Genomic DNA, 17480 nt, shown 5'->3' with positions numbered 1-17480 from the left:
AAAATACATGTTATTTAGCTCCAGGAAAAATTGTAATTTTTCAAAACAAGAAAAAAACAGTCTTCCCCCAACTGCTCCCCAAGCTAAGATACACCTCTCTAGGAGTAAAGAATAGTGCACTCACCCCTGTCCAGTGTCTCTTTGTCCTGCTCCTTTTTTCTCCTTGGAGGAAGGCAACTCTGAAGGCAGTCCTTCCCCTTGCACATACAGTCTTGCCAGTTCAGAAGAGGGGCAGGGGAACAGGGCTGCAGGGGAACTGCTGGGCTGAATGCCTGAGTTCACAGTGTTAACTGGCTGGAGAATCCTATTACATGATAGGTAGCAAGCCAGGGCCTAATTTATGGAAATTTTGACCTTTGGTCCCCTTTGACATTTTCAGATCAGCCGTAGCCTGTGTGAGACTTTAGAGCCCTTACAGTAAGGGGCTCTAAATCAGCCTGTTCGGCTGCTGAAGCAGACAAACGGGTCAGAGGTAAGAATTCACTGAGGTTCGTGTGTGGGCTGCTCAGTGCCTGTTTGACATTTATAAATCAGTGACATTCCTCTGCACAGCTCAGTGCATACAGATCACTTCAGTCACTCTGAGGAGGGCCCCTCATTTCTGTCAGGGCTGGATTTGGGCATCCTTGGCCTTTCCTTTTGACTTGAGCAAGAATACGTCTAAACAAATCCAGCTTTATGAGCTGGTGAGTTCACCTACCACCATACAGTGTGACCCGCTCCCTCAGGAGGATGGAGTGCAGGTCCTTTTCAGGCCAACCTTACCTCTGAGGACTTTTATATATATACATTTAGATACATAAAACACTTATCACCATATTGATAAACACTCTTTGGAACCACTCTTGACGGCAGAGGTAAGAACAAGAGTCAGTCTGTTAGTACCTCAGCACTTCAGGGCTTGGGCGTGAAAGCCTCCATCACTAGGTGCAATAACAGACCCCTGATGTTTCATCAACCACCACGACAAACATTGTGTTTGGTGGTTTTGTGGCACAAACAGCCACAGTCCCATTCTGCGGGGTGCTGGGCCAACAACTCGGACCCAGAGGCAGCGGCCAGTTGGATTCCAACAGTTTCCCATGGAAACCTATTTGCTGCAAATAAAGCTCCACCAGGCTGAGCCTTATGAGTGGGCCTGCCCCAGATTTCTCACAGTCTAGACTCTATGTAGAAAACATGATGAGAAAAACATAACCAGGGCTGTGGACAAGGTAACATTAATGTCAGCCAGTTATTGTGCAATAAATGTCCATATCAGCTTCAGCAATCCTGACCTGTTTAACTGCTGCTTGCTTCTCTGAACGCCGAGGGCTGGTAGGGGCTCTCCATTCCCCTCAGTGCTGGCAGTGCCTCTGGCATAGGCTGCTCCTCCTGGCTAGCGGCTGTGCTGGGATGTGGGATGCCCTCCCATTGCATTTATGGTGGCCTCAAACACAGAGTGGCCGCCAGCTCCTTGGCGGTCATGGACCAGCAGCTGTTGAGCCAAAGGAAAATTGTGTTTTGGGCTGCGCTAAGTGTGAGGGGAAAGGGCCGCCATGAGGGTACAACCAGCACAGGGAACATGGCGGGCTGTACACCCAGGTAGACAGCACTGCCGTGGTGACTTGCTGTCCTGGTGAAGCCACCCTCAGCCACCTCAAAGCAGAAAGACCACGGCTCCTGAGAAGAGCTGTTCCTTCATACCTACACACCTTGGCACTGAGGAGAAAAGCTGCCGGGGAGGGGGCGTGGGGGTGAAAGAGGGATGGAAGTCAGAACTGAGGGAAAAGTCAGGCAGAACTGAGGGGAAAAACCGGACAGAACCGAGGGAAACGAGCAGAGGGCAGCCGCAGCTGTGTGGCGGCGAGCGGAACGCGAGCAGCCGCCCTCCCGAGGCCGGGGGTCCCGCCGTGCGCGGGGGTTGCCTCAGGTCTCCTCGGGGGGCGCCGCCCGGAGCGGGGCGGGCGGGCGGCGCCAAATGCGCTCCTGGCCTGGGAAGTGCCTGAAAATGTGCGGCCGGGGCAGAGCTGGGGGGCCGGGGGAAGGGGAGGGCGCTCCCCGGCTCCCCTCCCACCCTCTCCGGATAAATGGGCCGCCGGGAGGCGGCGGGCGGGCGGTCGGCGGCAGCCTGTGGAGGAGCGAGGCCCGCCCGGCCCCGTCCCGCCCAGCGCTCCCTGCCGGCGGGGCCGCCCCGGGCTCCGCCGCCCGTAAACCGGCCGCATCCCCCGTGGGGCTGTGTCAGGGCTGGCGCGGGGGGATCGGGCTTTTCCTCCCTTCCCTGGGGACCCCCTGAGGGGCGGGCAGGGCGCGGGCCGGGTGGAGGGACAGCAGCGGGGGCAGCCCGGTCCGGCTGGTGCTGGCTCTGCCCCCACAGCAGGCTCGGCCCGGGCTCCGGCAGGCTGGTGGCCGCCATCGGGGCTCAGTGGGGGCCCCCCGGGCTCCTTTCCCCTCCCCTCCCCTCCCTCCCTCCGCGGCGGGCGACGCTGGAGGATTTTCTCCCGCTGCGGCCCCCTCGCTGCCCCCCAGACATGGTAGGTCACCTACAGCTGCAAGGGATGGACGAGAGCCTGAAGGAGAAGAGCCGGGAAGGCTTGCTGGACAGCCCGGACTCGGGGCTGCCCCCCAGCCCCAGCCCCCCTTTCTACTCCCTCTCGCCCGGTGAGAGCCGAGCTGGGGGCAGCGGTGGTGCGGACCCCCCGGCCCCGGGGCACCGGCGAGAGGCCAAGGACGGCAAAGTGGTAAGAACCAATCCATGGGCGCTGGGCTCCATCCTCACCGGGCCCCGGGGGGGAGAGTGGCTGGCCCAGCCCGGGAGCGGGGGGCAGCAAGGAAGGGGCCTGTGCCCGCTGGGCTGGGGCACAACGGCTGCGTCCCCCTGGGTGCGCACCTGCCTGCGCTGGTGGATGAGGGTGTCCCGGGCGGTTGGTTACCCCATCGTGGTGGCCAGTGCCCCGTCATGGCTGCCAGTACCCGATTGTGGTGGCCAGTACCTTGTTGTGTCTGCCATCCGGCGTTGGCACTGCTGCTGGTGTGCCCAGGCAGGGGGCTGGCCCAGTGCTGGCCAGGGCTTTTCTGATAAACTCACAGAAATGTTGGCAGTTTGGCTGGATAAACTCTTAATAATGGCACGGGAGTGAAGCCCAGGTCTGACCCAGGCACCACTGCCTACCTGAAGAACTGTTAATTGCTTCGTGGTGACGCTGTCCTGCCAGGTAGATACAGGTTGGAGCTGCATCCGTCTGGACCAAGGTCGGGGAGTCCAGCTGCCAGCCATCCTTAACACCCCGGCATCCCTCGTGTGTTTTGTCAGGAGCATGGAGCCACATTTGCTGGAGCCCTGGCTGAAAGCAAGACAAAACTGTGGGTTAACCTGGGGCAGGGTACAGCCAGCTGTCTGGGGAGCTGGTAGGGAGACATGCTGTGAGGAAGGCTGTGTGCCGCTGCCCTTTGCTGGAGGAGCATTTTGTGGCATGAGCCTGCATGAAAGGCTTGTGTGCCGCACAGCCGAGCGGAGCAGGGTTAGTAGTTTGTAAACTCAGACAGCTGGCAGTAAGTGCTGTAGATTTTGGTTAGCCTGATGCAGTGCCAGTGGAGCAGTTGAGTGCAGAGTAGGATTGGGGTAGATTTATTACGACTATTATTCTGCTTTATTTTGTTTATTTCTATCCCTGAGCTACAAAAACTGTTTTTAAAACATGAAGTTCAGAGCATAAGCAGTGGTGGTGGAGGTTTTTAAAGGATGATGAAAGTTCTTCCCCAGGGATCTTTCAAAAAACTTTTTAACGTATATAAAAGACATTTGTAGGTGTATTCCACACAGTTAATTGGCTCCTATACAGAATAAAAACTGCAGCACAAATCTTTCCATGGAAAAAAATTATCTACCTATGGATCAGTGACAATTCAAACACTTCTTCCCAGTAGAGACCTTCTGCAGTGATTTTTCACACCCTCATTTACTTTATCATGTTCTAAGGCTATTTTAGCATATTATTGAAAACTGCCTCTTACTCCTGAACCTGCCAAAACCTTCCTCATGAACAATGACTCCTTCTCACCAGACTATGGTGGGTAGGGTGAGGTGTTAATTATGAAAATCAAATCTCAAACCCTCAAATGCTGTGGTTCCAAATATGGAGCTTTACCTGCAGATGACTGGGAGTGTGTGCCACCTTGATGGGACTGTTTGTGTACAAAGAGTTACCCACATGCCTCCGCTTGGGCAGAATCAAGCTGTTGCTATGTATTTGTAAAATAAAATATGGGAGGAAGATGAATGAAGGCTTACTGCACCAGAAAACAGCTGGGATGGAGGTGTCTGCAAAGCTCTCTAAAGGGGATATGACAGCCTCTGTTCCAGTAATTTGACAGTTGGCCACCACTCCTCCCAAGGAAGCCCTTAGATACTGAAGATGAAAGAGCATGAGGAAAAAAATCCTATTTCAGCTCTTGGGCTGTTAGAGGACTGAGAGTTTTAGTGCCTGACTCCAACAGGGTGGGGTGGGGGGGGAGTTATTCCTGTGACTTGTGTAAGGCAAAATTAAGTTTTCCAGGTTTGTTGTTTGTTCGTTTTTAAAAAAATTTTCATCATACATGAACGTGTTATGCATTTCTGAGGAATTAACACTGTAGATGTTTCCAAATGTTGTAATTGCATGGGTAGCCCTGGGCTGCTGTTGTTAGAGTATGGGTTTCATACATTGTGGATGTTTCCTTGCCCTTAGTAGGTACAGCAGGTTGCAGAGATCCTGACACTGAAACCAATTTGACTGTATTATTTGGAGTGGTGCAGGACTGTGCTCTTTAACTCTGTTTGGTATGCTGCAAAATAATGAAGTAAATTGGAACTTTCACTCTATTGGACTGTGCAGAGAGTTTCACATCTCATTTCCACCCTGCAAATACTGTACTTGCAGCTGTTACTAAGAAAGCAGGAAAAATGAGAGCATTGCTTGTTTCATACTTCTAAATTTCAGTGTCTAATTAGCTTTAATCTTGCCGTTTAACAAGGACTTGCAGATCTATGAGCAATTATGCAATCCGTGAATGTGCTTCTGTTTAACTCTACTACTCTGCTGTTCATCAGAGCATGCAGAATTGGCAAATCAATAATTGCAGCTATTTGCACACCAAGGCATGCTTTTTTTTAATCGCCTGTTACATTGGTGTTTGTTTTGCTTATGAACGTGACAGAGCCAGGAATGCAGCCTGCACTCTTTGTGTTGTAATACTATAAAACCATATACATGCTAAGTCACTAACGGCCAAAATTCTAGTATGTACAGTTACAATAAATTGCTGTCAGGTGAAGAAAACAACATTCCAGATCTGTGGGAAGTATTTCATGCTATTCCTTGCTGCAGACCTATCAAAACCACCAGTCTGAACCCAGTTGTGTTCTTTTGCAGTCAGCTATTTTGCTCTAACTTAACAAATATGTTGAAGCATTTTTCTGCTCTAGGACAGCTCTTATACAGACTAAAATGTGATTGCGTGCCCTTATTGAAGACTTCCTTGTGTGTAAAATCTGTTCTCTCTCTGCTTTGTGTTATTAACTGTGACTCTGAAAAAGCAAACTCTCTTCTCTTTAATAAGCACAACTTTGTTTCAAAGACAATGCACCATTTATTCACATTTAACCAGCCAATTTGGCTACAGCTTTGGGATCCAAGAAAATAGGAAAGGCAATTTAGGGCCAGAGTCATAAATACCACAAGTTCAACACCATTTAGGGACTCTTTTTCTTTGCATTTTACTTGCAGTGCAGGAGAAACTGGCTTTTACGTCTTTAAATAAAATCCATGTAGGGAATTTGTCAATTGTTTTGTGCTTAAATGCAAATATCCTAATGAAAATAGAAGGTGACTTTTAATCACATTTCAGATTAAAAAGGCAGAACTAGGTAAATTGATTCTTAGAACCTGGGTTACTGAATCCTCTAGGCTTTGTGTGTAATGCTGGGCCAAAAGGAACATAAATGCAGTGAAATAGATCTCTGATAATATGTACAAAGAAACAGTTGCCAGAAGGGTACCTCAAAGTAGCCAAATCTGCTTAGTTTTCCCTGTTATTGTTGCCCTGAAATACAGTTTTAGGCTACAAGAACTGCTTTTGAGCTGTGCTGAAGTAAGCGCTTTGCATTCAATAGCGTAACTCCTGATGGGAGATCAGGATCATGTTTGTCTGCAGAACTATCAGTCATGCCTTCTTGAAGCAGCAGACTTCTTATCCCTTCCCAACACTGTTGCCACTGCAATGAATTCCGCCACTGCAGCAAGTTCCTTTTTACCTGAAGGACTTAAGTATTTGTGCATTCAACCTTCCTCACTGAACACTGACTTCTGTAGGACTATATCCCAGTGGATCAGCTGTCAGATGAATGCCCCTACATAGGGAATTTCTACTTATGTTCAGGAGTTGTGTTGGACAAGTGCTGTGCCAGAATCAGTCTTGTGTGGTGGAAGGAGATTCCAGCTTCATCTCAAGTGCAGAGGATACCTTGGCACAGCCTTCACAGGCATGGTCCCAACAATGGGGTCCAGGTTGGCATGTGTGCCAACCCTATTGAATTTATGGCTGATATTAAAAAACAACCAAACACTTTCCTGATATGCTACATTTTTGAAGAGCTCTTGGGTCACAGAGCCAGCATCTCATCCTACACTGAAAGTGCTCCAGGAAGGAGGACTGTCTTGTGAGGAGGACAGGGTGGGGAACATGGCCATCAAAGGGTTTCCAGGCAATATATAACTTCCAGACCTGCCAAGATGTACAGTAAAAGCACATGTGAGAGAAAGGCCCAGCACCCCAACCTGAGCCAGCCTGCAGCCCACACACTAAGTGGGTGACATGACTCTCCAAGCCCGTGTGGGTCCCAGCAGCTCTGGGGAAAGCCCCAGGCTTGTGGGAAGTGAGGCACCCATCTGGCACAGCAGCAGGGCTTACCTCAGGGGCTGGCCTTTGCAGCCCAGCATCCTGACCCACTTCTGAACTGCTCCCATGGGGTGGAATCCTGCAGGAATCCCCTGGCAGGGGTGGGCAGTGGTTTCAGTTTAACGCTGCATCTGCTCCTGGCACACGCAAACCTCACCTGGCTGTCCCCTGTCCCTCAGCCCTGTCCAGTTCTGAACATGCACCCGCTCCTTTTCCTCCATGGTTCAACGCCAGCGGCGAAGGAGGGGGAGTGGGTCGCTTCTGGGCAGATCTGGGGAACAGTCGTCGGGGTCTCATCATCTGCTCCGAAAACTGTGGCTGTATCTAGGGTGGTGTCTTCTAGGTGTTTAGTTTCCATTGTGTCCCTGAGCAATGCTGTGGACGATAAGCAAAGGAGCACCCATTTCCCACTTGGAAGAGAAAAGGGAGATAGGCAGGAAGGATATAATTCTTTGAAATAATAAAGCCCTGCTTTCTACCTGCAGTCTGCATTTACTGTTATCACCTCCAAATATAATCTCATCCAGCTCCAGTATAAATTGCTCATAATGTGCAATACGTGAAGATATTGGGAAAATAAATGGTCTGTTAAACAAATACTGCTTATCAGCTAGAACGGAGAATGTAGATGTGTGTCAAATAACTCAGCCAGATCTTTCATTACAGCTGTAAATAACAGCTGAGTAAAGTGACATTTTCATGGACCTGACATGTTACCATAGTGGGAAAAAGTGGTGAGAGATTTGCTTATGCCCTAGCTAAGTTAGGAGCTGGGAATTAGGGAAACCATCATGTTTGCAGCCCTGATGCTTGGAAAACTCTTTCCCCTTACAGTCCCTAGGGATATAATGCCACATCTTAGTGCCTTCCACATAATGACCGTAGCAAAAGGAGTCGGTCAGTTCTGCTCTTTGTGCTTTCTGGAGAAGGTTTTTTGGGGGGGTTATTTATTTCAAGTGACATCAATTTCCTTTCCTTTTTGTTGCTTTGCTGCCTGGAATTTGGAAGCTAAAGAACAGTTGGTGCATTTCAGGCTAGTTTCATGGCACTTTTTTCCTTATCGTTGTTCACTATTTGATAACTCTGCTTCCATTCTTGTAAATTATCCCAATTACAAAGTATCTTAACAGAGCCCACTGACTCTAAATAACTGTTAGGGGTAAAATAACATTATTCTGCCCACTGTATTATTTTTGGTGTTGTTTGGAATTCTGCAATCTAAATACCCCTGGGAACCAGTCACTGAGATGGCACTCATGTCAGGTACGAAGCAATGACATGGAGCTGAAGGTTGTGTGTCCTAAAGTGAGAGCCCCCCACAATATGCCACCGCAAAGGAAGTGCTGTTGGTTAGCTGTAGACTGAATTCTCTTCAGCAACCAATTTAATCTGTGTTTGTCTATGTGCTACTTGAAAAAAGCAGAGTTTAGCAGCCCAGGCCATTACATGCCTGAAAGGCATCAGAGTTAAGACAGAGGGAAAAATGCAGCCAAGCAAGAAAGCACTTCAACTTTTTAATAATACTGTAACTCTTTGCTGGTTGAAACAAATTATGTGGTGGAAAGGAAATGAAAATGATAGCACATTTACTGCTTAATTTTCACCTTGGCTCTGTTCTGAGGTCCTAACATGCACATATGGGGCTTGCCTTTTAATCTTTCTAGTATCTTCCCTTTTACCTCCTCAGCCTTCCTGGACTACCAGACTCCTTTCCCTGTGTAGACATTACAGGGTTGTGGTGGCTTTTGCAGAGCTGCAACTGAGAAATAGCAGCACGGCTCCAGTTACTGGGGACAGATTAATCAGGTCCCAGCTGCAGCCTTCCAGCACAGTAACCCTAGGGTTTGTTCTTTGGACAGACAGACCTTGTCTGTGAATTACTTATGGACAGCCTGGTCTAAGGACACGTGGGTTTCTCTTCCTCACCACCAGTGACCCCCAGTAGTGTTGCAACAAACTCTGTTCACTGCCAGCCCATCTGTGGTGCAGGGCAATAAAGAATCTCACCTTATTTGTGAAGTGCCTGGAGATCGCTGAGTGATTGCTAGAAATGAGCCAAGGATCATAATTTTCTCAAGGGAGCTCAGCAGTCCAGTGTTCCTCTTCTTTCAACCATTCCTGTGCAGAAGGAAAAAGAATTGAGTCAGTATTTTTTTTGACAGGCAGAACATTTTTGTTCTGTTTTTACCTTAAAACAGATTGGAAGGAGCTGGTGTCAAACTGTTGCCAAAAAGCCAGCTTTTGATATGTGCCAAGCATATAACATTTCAGCTCCAAAGACAAATCTTTTGGAAAGCTCATATCCCCTGTTCCTTACTTCCCAACTCCAGGTGAGATGCAGGAGCAGACATTTCAGAACATCACTGGAGGTAAAACAAAATGTCATCTGAAGTGCCTTCCAGTTGCTGCAGTGTAAAACCTCTTAATGACCCTTTCACTCTGTTCAGTTGCTTGGTTGGTGAGCAGACTGCAGGGTCTTAGGATGATTTCTGTTTTCAGACTGCGCTTTGCAAGTTATTTACATCTTCCATGTGCAGACTTGCAGGTGACTTCAAGGTTTCTGACCTGCAGCAGCTCATGGTACTACTCGTGGTAGATAAGTGGGAATCTGTAATGGTCTCTTACGAGTGGTAGAAGTTCATGGCTTTGGCTTGCCAAGTCCATAATTGTTGGAGCTTTCTAAATGAATCAAGCCAAGCCTGCAGGTCTGAAGCTGGCGGTTGTTTGCTGCATATGAAATGCATTAGGAAATGAATGCCTTTTGTCACCCTTCCCTTGCCCTGAGCAAGGTAAACTATAACCCACAATGGAAACAGTCTCATCACCACCTCTCCATCCAGAACTAACCTGGAGAGGACTTAATCCAGCTGTCACCAAATTCGGTGGCAACTTCTTGACTCTGATTGATTGTCATGCATGACAGAGCCTCGTTTCTCCATGCACACTGGTGGGGTTTCTGCAGCACATCCTTGTTTCCTGTGCCCTGCCACGGGACACATGATTTCCCTGCCATGGGACATGTGATTTCAACAGGCACCATTTGCCTCTGTGCCCATGCTCTGACTGAGCAGCACCCTGGCACCCTGCACTGTGCAGCCTGTCCCCATACAAATGCTGGGGGCCAAATAACCCGGCCATGTTCCTGCTGGAACATTCCACAGGAAGGACCTCGCCTTCTGCATCCTCATCTCTAGGTATGTTTAGACCATGCTTAGTGTCAGCATATGTTAGCAAGAAGTGTGAAGATCTGCTTGCCTGGAGGCACTGAAAAAGCTTCTTTGAAACTGCTTCTTTAAAACTGCACTTTACAGATCCCCTTTTGGAATGGTTAAGAAATTTGGATTTCTCCTGCATTAATCTAGGCAAGAAGCTCGTGGCTACCATTCCACCCAAGTTTGTTACTTGCATTCTAGCAAGCTAGTCTGGATCTGAAAAGCATCTTAATTCACAGCTGTTCCATATTACCCAATCTTCACTTGTCCCTGGCCAGTAAAGTAAAGAAGGTACTTGCATAGCCTAAACTCACAGTAAGACAACATTGGGGTGCCTATGCAGCTCAGACAAGTGCCTCCCAGCCTTTTTTCTGGTTATCTAAGTTTGCAATCAGTTTTGACAGCACGGCCTGAAAACATTGGTTGTTTAGAAGCTGGGACAGAAGAGCCTTCCCAATTCCCTTCTGCCTCTCCACTTTTTGGATGGTTGATACAGAGTGTGAAACTGTCTTTGGTGGCTGTGACCTGCTTTCCCCGATAGGGGAAACAGCAAACCACCAGCTTGCTGGTTACACTCAGAACTACTGCCCCTTCCCAGCCAAGGTGAGCATGGCAAAGGCTCCCCAAAGGCAGTTCATGAAGAGAGCAGGGTGTACGGAGCACTCCATATGCACTTTCTTAGGCTGCCAGTCACACAAAAGAAGATGGAGCTGGGCATGGACGTGGGTGCATGCCCTCCGAAAAAAAATCTGTGTGGTCCTGGAAGAGGCAGTGGTAGTTTAAGGCTTTCCTTTCAGAGCCTGTTGCAAACCTGCACCCTGTTCAGCAGCATTGTCTTCGGAATATAAAAGCCCAAACCACTTAAAATTCAGCATTGTTTTGTGAGAGTCATGGTTCATGGTAAAAATAGGACATTCAAATATTTATCAGTTAAGAGGTATCATACCTTTAGGTCTGCTCTTCATGTTACAGGACAAGGCCCACCTTTCTGCCCTCTGCAAATCCAGTGTTTCATCTAGGAAGCTGGAAACACCTGCTGAGCTGAGCTTTTCAAAGGGAGGGTCGGAGGTGATAATTTTCTCACCTCACCTGCAAGCAGAGACCAGTTTGGGGCCTTTTGGACAAGACCTCCTCTTAAGTGGGCCCAGTGTAAAAAGAGGGCAGGTTCTCAGCTGGAGTTTTGCCAATGTCAAGTATGGCCACAGGAGTATAAAGACAAAGAGAAGTCTCCTGAAGAAGGGACATGTATCCCCAGCCTTTCTTCCTTCACCAGTTAAAGCAATGTGCATCTCCCTGCAGGTGAACCCCCAAAAGGCCACCTTGCCTGCTGTTTTCAGAGCCCACGAATGCATGTGCACGTGGTGTTGGACTCCTGCGCCCAAATGAACCTCTCCTCATGTACAAGATCTGTTTAGGAAGAGCTCTGGCCTTGTGCAGACTGTTAAAAGCTGGAAATCTGCACCCTTGTGAACTAAGGCATGTCTGATGTAAACAATTTCACATTTCAGAAGCAAAGAGCTTTATTTAAGACCAGAAAGCCTGCCCTTTCCCTCCCCTGTGAAGAGTGTTGAAAGCAGTCCAAGAATGAACTTTGCCTTTTGACTAGTGTTTGGTGGTGAGGGTGTCTATATATATGTATATATTTTTTTTCCCCCATACCTATGCAAATACTGTCTTTTTTTTTGACAATGGAACAGAAATATTAAATCAAAAAGAGGAGTTGGCCCTTTTACTTTACAGTTTAACACAGTAGTAAACTGCAGGGATAATTCAGTGTGGAAAGGGTAAACAGCTTTGTGGCTTTGGGACACAGAATTGAAGGGCTTGGCAAATTCAGATGAAGCAATGACATTTTTTGCCTTAGCCTAAGGCAGAAAGCCCAAGCCACTAGAGAAAGTCAGACCTCAGCTAGTGGGATCTGATGCTGTTGAGTGGACTCATCAGAGCTTTGCCATTTAACACCAGCATGAAGGATAAACTGGCAAGCATTTGGGGACCTGTGTGTTGTACAGGGTAGGGCACAAGCTGCAATACCTCTTACCCAGCACTGCCAGTAGGAACCAGGTCACAGCTCCAGTGTTCTCTCCTCTATCACCCAACCAGAAGATGCTCAGCAAGGTAAAAAGGAGTAGCATGCAAAGAGCAAGCCAATACAAGAGCTGTGTCCTCAGCTACCATCAGTGGATTCTGTGAGTCCTGAGATGATCGTACTGATTTACACTGGTGAAATATGGCTGTGGTTCTAGCACATACAGCCTACACATGGTGGAAGGCAGAAAAACTCCATGAACTTTTCAGCCATCTGGACACCTCTCAACCCTGCACAGAGACTGCTAGCCATCTCCTTTAAAGACATCCTGTGTCCCCGTCTGTCATACTGCTGACAGAAAAGTGGTAGCAGGGACCAAAACCTGCAATGATATTTTTCCAGGAGGGCAGGATTAGGCTTAATTAGCTGCTGGGCTTGGTCCAGACACCAAACACAGGATCCCTATATTTGGGAACTGATATTTAAGAGCACTCCAGTATAGAGAAGTAGGATTACTCATTTTTGTGGTGGGCAGAGGAGCCTAGGCTGGACTGTGACAATTTGTCAGAGTAACTTCAGGGTGTAATTAGTCTTAAAAGTCCAGGTTTCAGTGTCATGAATTGGAGCAGTTCCATTCATTGAAAAGTCCTGGCTTGAAGCTGGTTTCCTGCACTGCAGAGGCCGCAAGATGCCCCAGCGTCTCACCCCACACTCAGCCGTGCACAGTTAACTGCAGTGTCCCTTGGAGCATGACACCGTTTTTGGCACAGAGACTTCAGCAAGTCTACCACTTGCCACGCTAGATCGTTTCAAGGGATACATTATTTTCAGCATATATATATATGTATATAAATACATACACACCTCACCTCAGTAGATGAACATCCTTTAAGTCAGCAGACAGGCCCTATCTGTGTTACATCAGACTTGGAGCACTTCACCATGCTGGTGCACTTGGCGTTGTTGTAAGACTTGTTTATTCATAACAGTGAAGGCAACATCAGGACTAAAGAAAACCCACAAACAATTACAATTCTTATGAGATACAAGAAAGGAAGAAGGAAAGGAAGGGCTGAATTTCAACGGACAGATCCTGCAGCATGGAGCACCGGAGATGTGGGCAGAGCTGCTTACCTGGGAGATGTGCTGCGCAGAGGGCAGTGGTGGTGGTGGTGGGTGGAGGGCAGCATCAGCCCTGGGAGCTGGAAGTCAGCCTGAATATTGACACAGCCACGAGTGGCAGATCAGAAAGTCAGGGCATCTTAAATACAAGGCCTGAGCAAGGCTTCTCTATGTGAGGATGGGGGTTAATGGCCCCGTTCTCTGTCAGCCACCTCAGGGCTGTTTTTTGGCAAATTGACAACGGTGCTCCCCTTTCAGCGTGGAGAACAGTGCCTTCCTCCATGCCATCAACACTCCGCTAGCCTGGGGCCCTGCTACAAACCTGGAAGAGACAGGGACTGCAAAGGAGGAGCTGAGTGACGCTGAGAGTGCAAGCAAGGCGAGCTTAGCTTGCATGAAACAAAGTTGGTTCTGATGCTGCTGCCACAGTCACCTGTTCTCATTGCCAAAGAGCCTGTCACTTGCAGTGTACCCACAGGATTCCGGGGAGATGGAGTTCAGCAGGGTTGGAGGCACTGGTGTCTCCTACCAGCACTGAACGCGTTGCTGCTGGCTGCTCATCTGCTAGCCACAGCACATTATGAACTGTGCCAGCCTCAGCTGTTGTGCCCCAACACTTGCTGTGCTCTTCTTCCCTGCAGATGCCTTACCTGCTCCTGAACCCATCCATGCCAGAGATGAGGCCTCGAATGCATCCTGTGTTTTTTGGAGAAAGCATTGAGGTCAGCCCTGAGCCTGTGCAGGAAATCAGGTACAGATGGGACTGGGTGGGTGAGTGAGTGGGGATTTCTGTCTTTTTTCTGGTGCTTTTCCTTCTGCAAAAAATTAAAATGTGTTACAAATGGGGATCATGGTTATTTTGATGGGAAGGGAGGTACAGGTGGGAGAGTAATACCTGAATGAAAGACACTGACAGCAGCAGAGACGGAGGGGTGGAGGCAAGAGATGGAGGGAGGTCCTAAGAGGTCCCAAGGCTTTCTCCTTCTAAGGCCAACTCAAATCCAAGGCTATGAGAGAAAACCATTACCACCTGTAGGCTTGATGGCCTCCACCAAGTAACCTGATGATCTTCATCCTGTTCCCTGCTGACTTATATCCTCAGAAGCAGCAACACCCTTGTAATTGGCACCTGTTTTTGTTAGCCCTTGCAGCAGAGAAACCCAACATGAGACCAGACCACAGAGACAGAATGAGGTCCTCAGGAGATGGTCCCTTAAAGCAGCGATGGAGGTGTTCTGGCCTCTTGTGGGGCTGGTGTTGCTGATGGATAAATGGTCTTGTCTCTTCTTTGCTTTTTTACTGGTGTGGAATGCACTGTGCAAACAGCATGGAGCAGTTCCACACAGCTTGGGGCAGGGTTGGTGGGAGGACTGTAAACCAAATTCCCACCCCCCACAACCTATGCAAACGTCTCTCTGGAAATGTACCCCAGTAAATCTCTGCTTGCTGAGGAACTGCCAGCGGGCATGTTTTTATGGTGATTACATCGGAGTCTTGTTTTATGTGTGCTGAATGACTTGCTTACACCCTAGCTGTGCAAAATACATTACTGCAGCTCAGATTACATGCAGTGCACAATCAGTCAACCCCCCTCAGGCTGGAGGTAATGACAAGCACACACCCAGCTTTTAATCTTTTTTTATAGGGAGCTGCACATTCCTTGGCTGCTGATTGCTGGAGGAATGAACGTTTGGGGAGTGGGGAAAACAAGTGAAAGTCCTGCTGCTCCCTATGGCCAGGGATTCTAGGAAAAGCCCTTTACGTGGTCTGGTGTCCATATATCCCTTCTGGATGCCTACAGGAAATGGGCAGGGCAGTGACATCCCACATTTTGTAGGTTCTTCATCTGCAGCTTTTGACATGACCAATTCCTTTGAGACCAGTGGCTGGGATGTTGGACAGCCATAGCCCACAGCATCCCTTCACTTTACCTGCTATTTAACCATTGCTTGGGTTTCCTGTAGGCCCCAACAAGCAACCTTCACCCCTCGTCTCCCAGCACTCTGATTTTAGCTAGGTGAGATTTGTGCTCTGATGGCAAGGCAATATAAAGAAAAAAAGACAAACGCAGCTTTGACAGCTCAACAAGTGACAATTACACCATGTTTCTGCCATCTATGAAAACTGTATTTATGGCATTGTTTTCCTCCCAGGCTAGAGCCTGCATGGACGACAGGGCCTGTGAAAGCAGCAGCAGGCATGCTGTGTTAAGTAGGCATCCCCTGACCCCAGTGTGGCATCCCATGCCCGTGGCCCACCAGCCACATCTGTGCAGCCCAGTTACTGGGGCAGTGACCCCCCCAAGACTAGCACTAGCAGTAGGGAGTGTGGTGAGACCATGAGTCAGTGATGAGGAGACCTTCGTTTCGCAGGAGCCCTCAGCATTTCAAGTTGATGCTGCATGGTTGCGCTTATTGAAAATGCTCAGGAAAATGGTGGATCAGGAATTTTCCAGGGATTTCAAGCCTTTCCCGCACAGTCCATGGATGCATGCCCAGTCCTCAGCCTCTGACCTATGCCAGCTGAAGGGTTTCACTATCTCTTGATGATTTGCTGTGCTAGCAGGGTGTTTGCCTCCAGTGTAGCCCTCAAGGTTGAGCTGAGGCCCCAGTGATGCTCCCGGAAGAAACCAGAGGAAGAAATGGGTTGCTTGGAGCCTCTGCAACAAGGTTTTTTCTACCCAGGCATGAGCAGGCAGGCCTGGTTCTCTGTGCACATGCCCTGGTGAAATGCTGAGATGGATTCACAGCAAGGTGGGGTTCCACCAATATTCACCAGCAGGAAGGAGTCCTCTTGGCCCTCTGTTTTGGGTTGTAGGGTTGGCAGCTGCCCTGGCCAATTTCTGTGCGGTGAGAGGTCATAAACGTTGCCAGCTCCGAAGGGTTAGAGAAGAGTCCTGCCTGTCTTCTCTCCTTTGCTCCCTGGGCTGTGTTCCTGATACCTCGCTGTCCTTTGTAGGTGCAATTCCGAGGTGAAGTACGACTCTGAGAAGCATTATCGGGATGACATCTTCTACGGCCCCATTCCTACTGTCACTGCCTACAGTGAGACAGTCATTGCTGCTCCCAATTGCACCTGGCGGAACTACAAGTCCCAGCTGATCTTTGAGCCCCGCCAGAAGCCGCTGAGGTTTCAGAGCACGACCATCATTTTTCCTAAGCGTGCCAAGAACATTTACCGGACCACCCTCAACTACAGCTTGGGTTGTGCCAAGCGTTGGTTTGCTTCCAGTGTGCAGCTGGAACTCTGCGAGGAAACCAGCCCGTGCGTCATCTACAGTGAGACCCTCTGATCCGCCCTGCCGCTGGCAACCTTGTGACCTCAAGGAGGCTGTGGCCTTTGCTGTCTCTGGCTGGGTCTTCATTGATGGCAACTGAATATTAATGGCTGGAGAACACGTTGTCTTGGGTGAGGCTGAACTGGCTGGGAGGAGGCTTGCAGGGCACGGGATGGTTTTGATCAGTGAGAGGCTGGCTTGTATTTTGCGACGTTCCTGACATTCATGATCTGGATTTTATTTTTGTTTTTTTTCCAAGCATATCTATTTTTGACTTGTGTTTAGATGAAATCAAGATGACAAAGGACCCTACTACCCATACCAGAGTGCTGCCTTGTGAGCTCTATAGGTCTCGCCTAGGACATAGGTGAGACTCACTGTAACCTTCAGAGTTACTTTGATCTTTGCAAAGGGAAGACCAACTGCAGAGTCAGTGTCCAGTCTGCCCAGCACACACCAAGCCAGGTTTAGAGTTCAAGTACAGAGGAGGCAGTTATTTGTATCAATACATCACAGCTTGCTCCAACAGCTCATCTGGGAGATAGCTGCAGTATTACACCACTGCAGTAACCTTACTGGGAGGAGAGGGGACTGCCACCAAGAAAAAGAGGAGGAACACAAGCACACGGTGCTCTTGCTAGCAGCTAGATGTTTATCTACCATAGCAAGGCACAGCACAACCAGGAGATGGGAGAAAGGCCAACCCTGACACATGGCCACCTGTTCTGTGAGCCCAGCCAAGAGTCTGCAGGGGAGACTGAGGAACCTGAATAGCTGAAGGGCTATTTTCTAAAAGTGCCCGAGTGATTTAGGAGCCCAGTGCTCTTTTTCAAAAGTACTGTCAGTCCAAGTGTGCCATGCTGTTCGTTGTCTTGAACACCCCATTTATAGGGATCTTTACGCACTTGCAGCCCTTTTGAGTTTC

The 17480-nt window shown here is 48.9% G+C and overlaps 1 protein-coding gene across 1 annotated transcript; it reads left to right on the top strand.

Moving 5' to 3' along the window:
* Positions 1 to 2124: 2124 nt before the first annotated feature.
* Positions 2125 to 16595, top strand: RFLNA (refilin A). Its single transcript, XM_037375347.1, has 3 exons — positions 2125 to 2720; positions 13920 to 14029; positions 16237 to 16595. The coding sequence occupies exons 1-3, from the start codon at positions 2511 to 2513 to the stop codon at positions 16568 to 16570; spliced, it is 654 nt and encodes a 217-aa protein (XP_037231244.1). The 5' UTR covers positions 2125 to 2510; the 3' UTR covers positions 16571 to 16595.
* Positions 16596 to 17480: the final 885 nt, after the last annotated feature.

The sequence above is a fragment of the Falco rusticolus genome, chromosome 1, assembly GCF_015220075.1.
Source record: "Falco rusticolus isolate bFalRus1 chromosome 1, bFalRus1.pri, whole genome shotgun sequence".
Lineage (NCBI taxonomy): Eukaryota > Metazoa > Chordata > Aves > Falconiformes > Falconidae > Falco > Falco rusticolus.
The sequence above is the reverse complement of the archived record's forward strand: the minus strand, read 5'-3'. Positions and strand labels throughout refer to the sequence as shown.

Coding starts and splice junctions, on each gene's coding strand:
- RFLNA (XM_037375347.1), top strand. CDS start 2,511: ATGGTAGGTCACCTACAGCTGCAAGGGATGGACGAGAGCCTGAAGGAG. Junction 2,721..13,919: donor AGGCCAAGGACGGCAAAGTG/GTAAGAACCAAT, acceptor TCTTCCCTGCAG/ATGCCTTACCTGCTCCTGAA. Junction 14,030..16,236: donor GAGCCTGTGCAGGAAATCAG/GTACAGATGGGA, acceptor TGTCCTTTGTAG/GTGCAATTCCGAGGTGAAGT.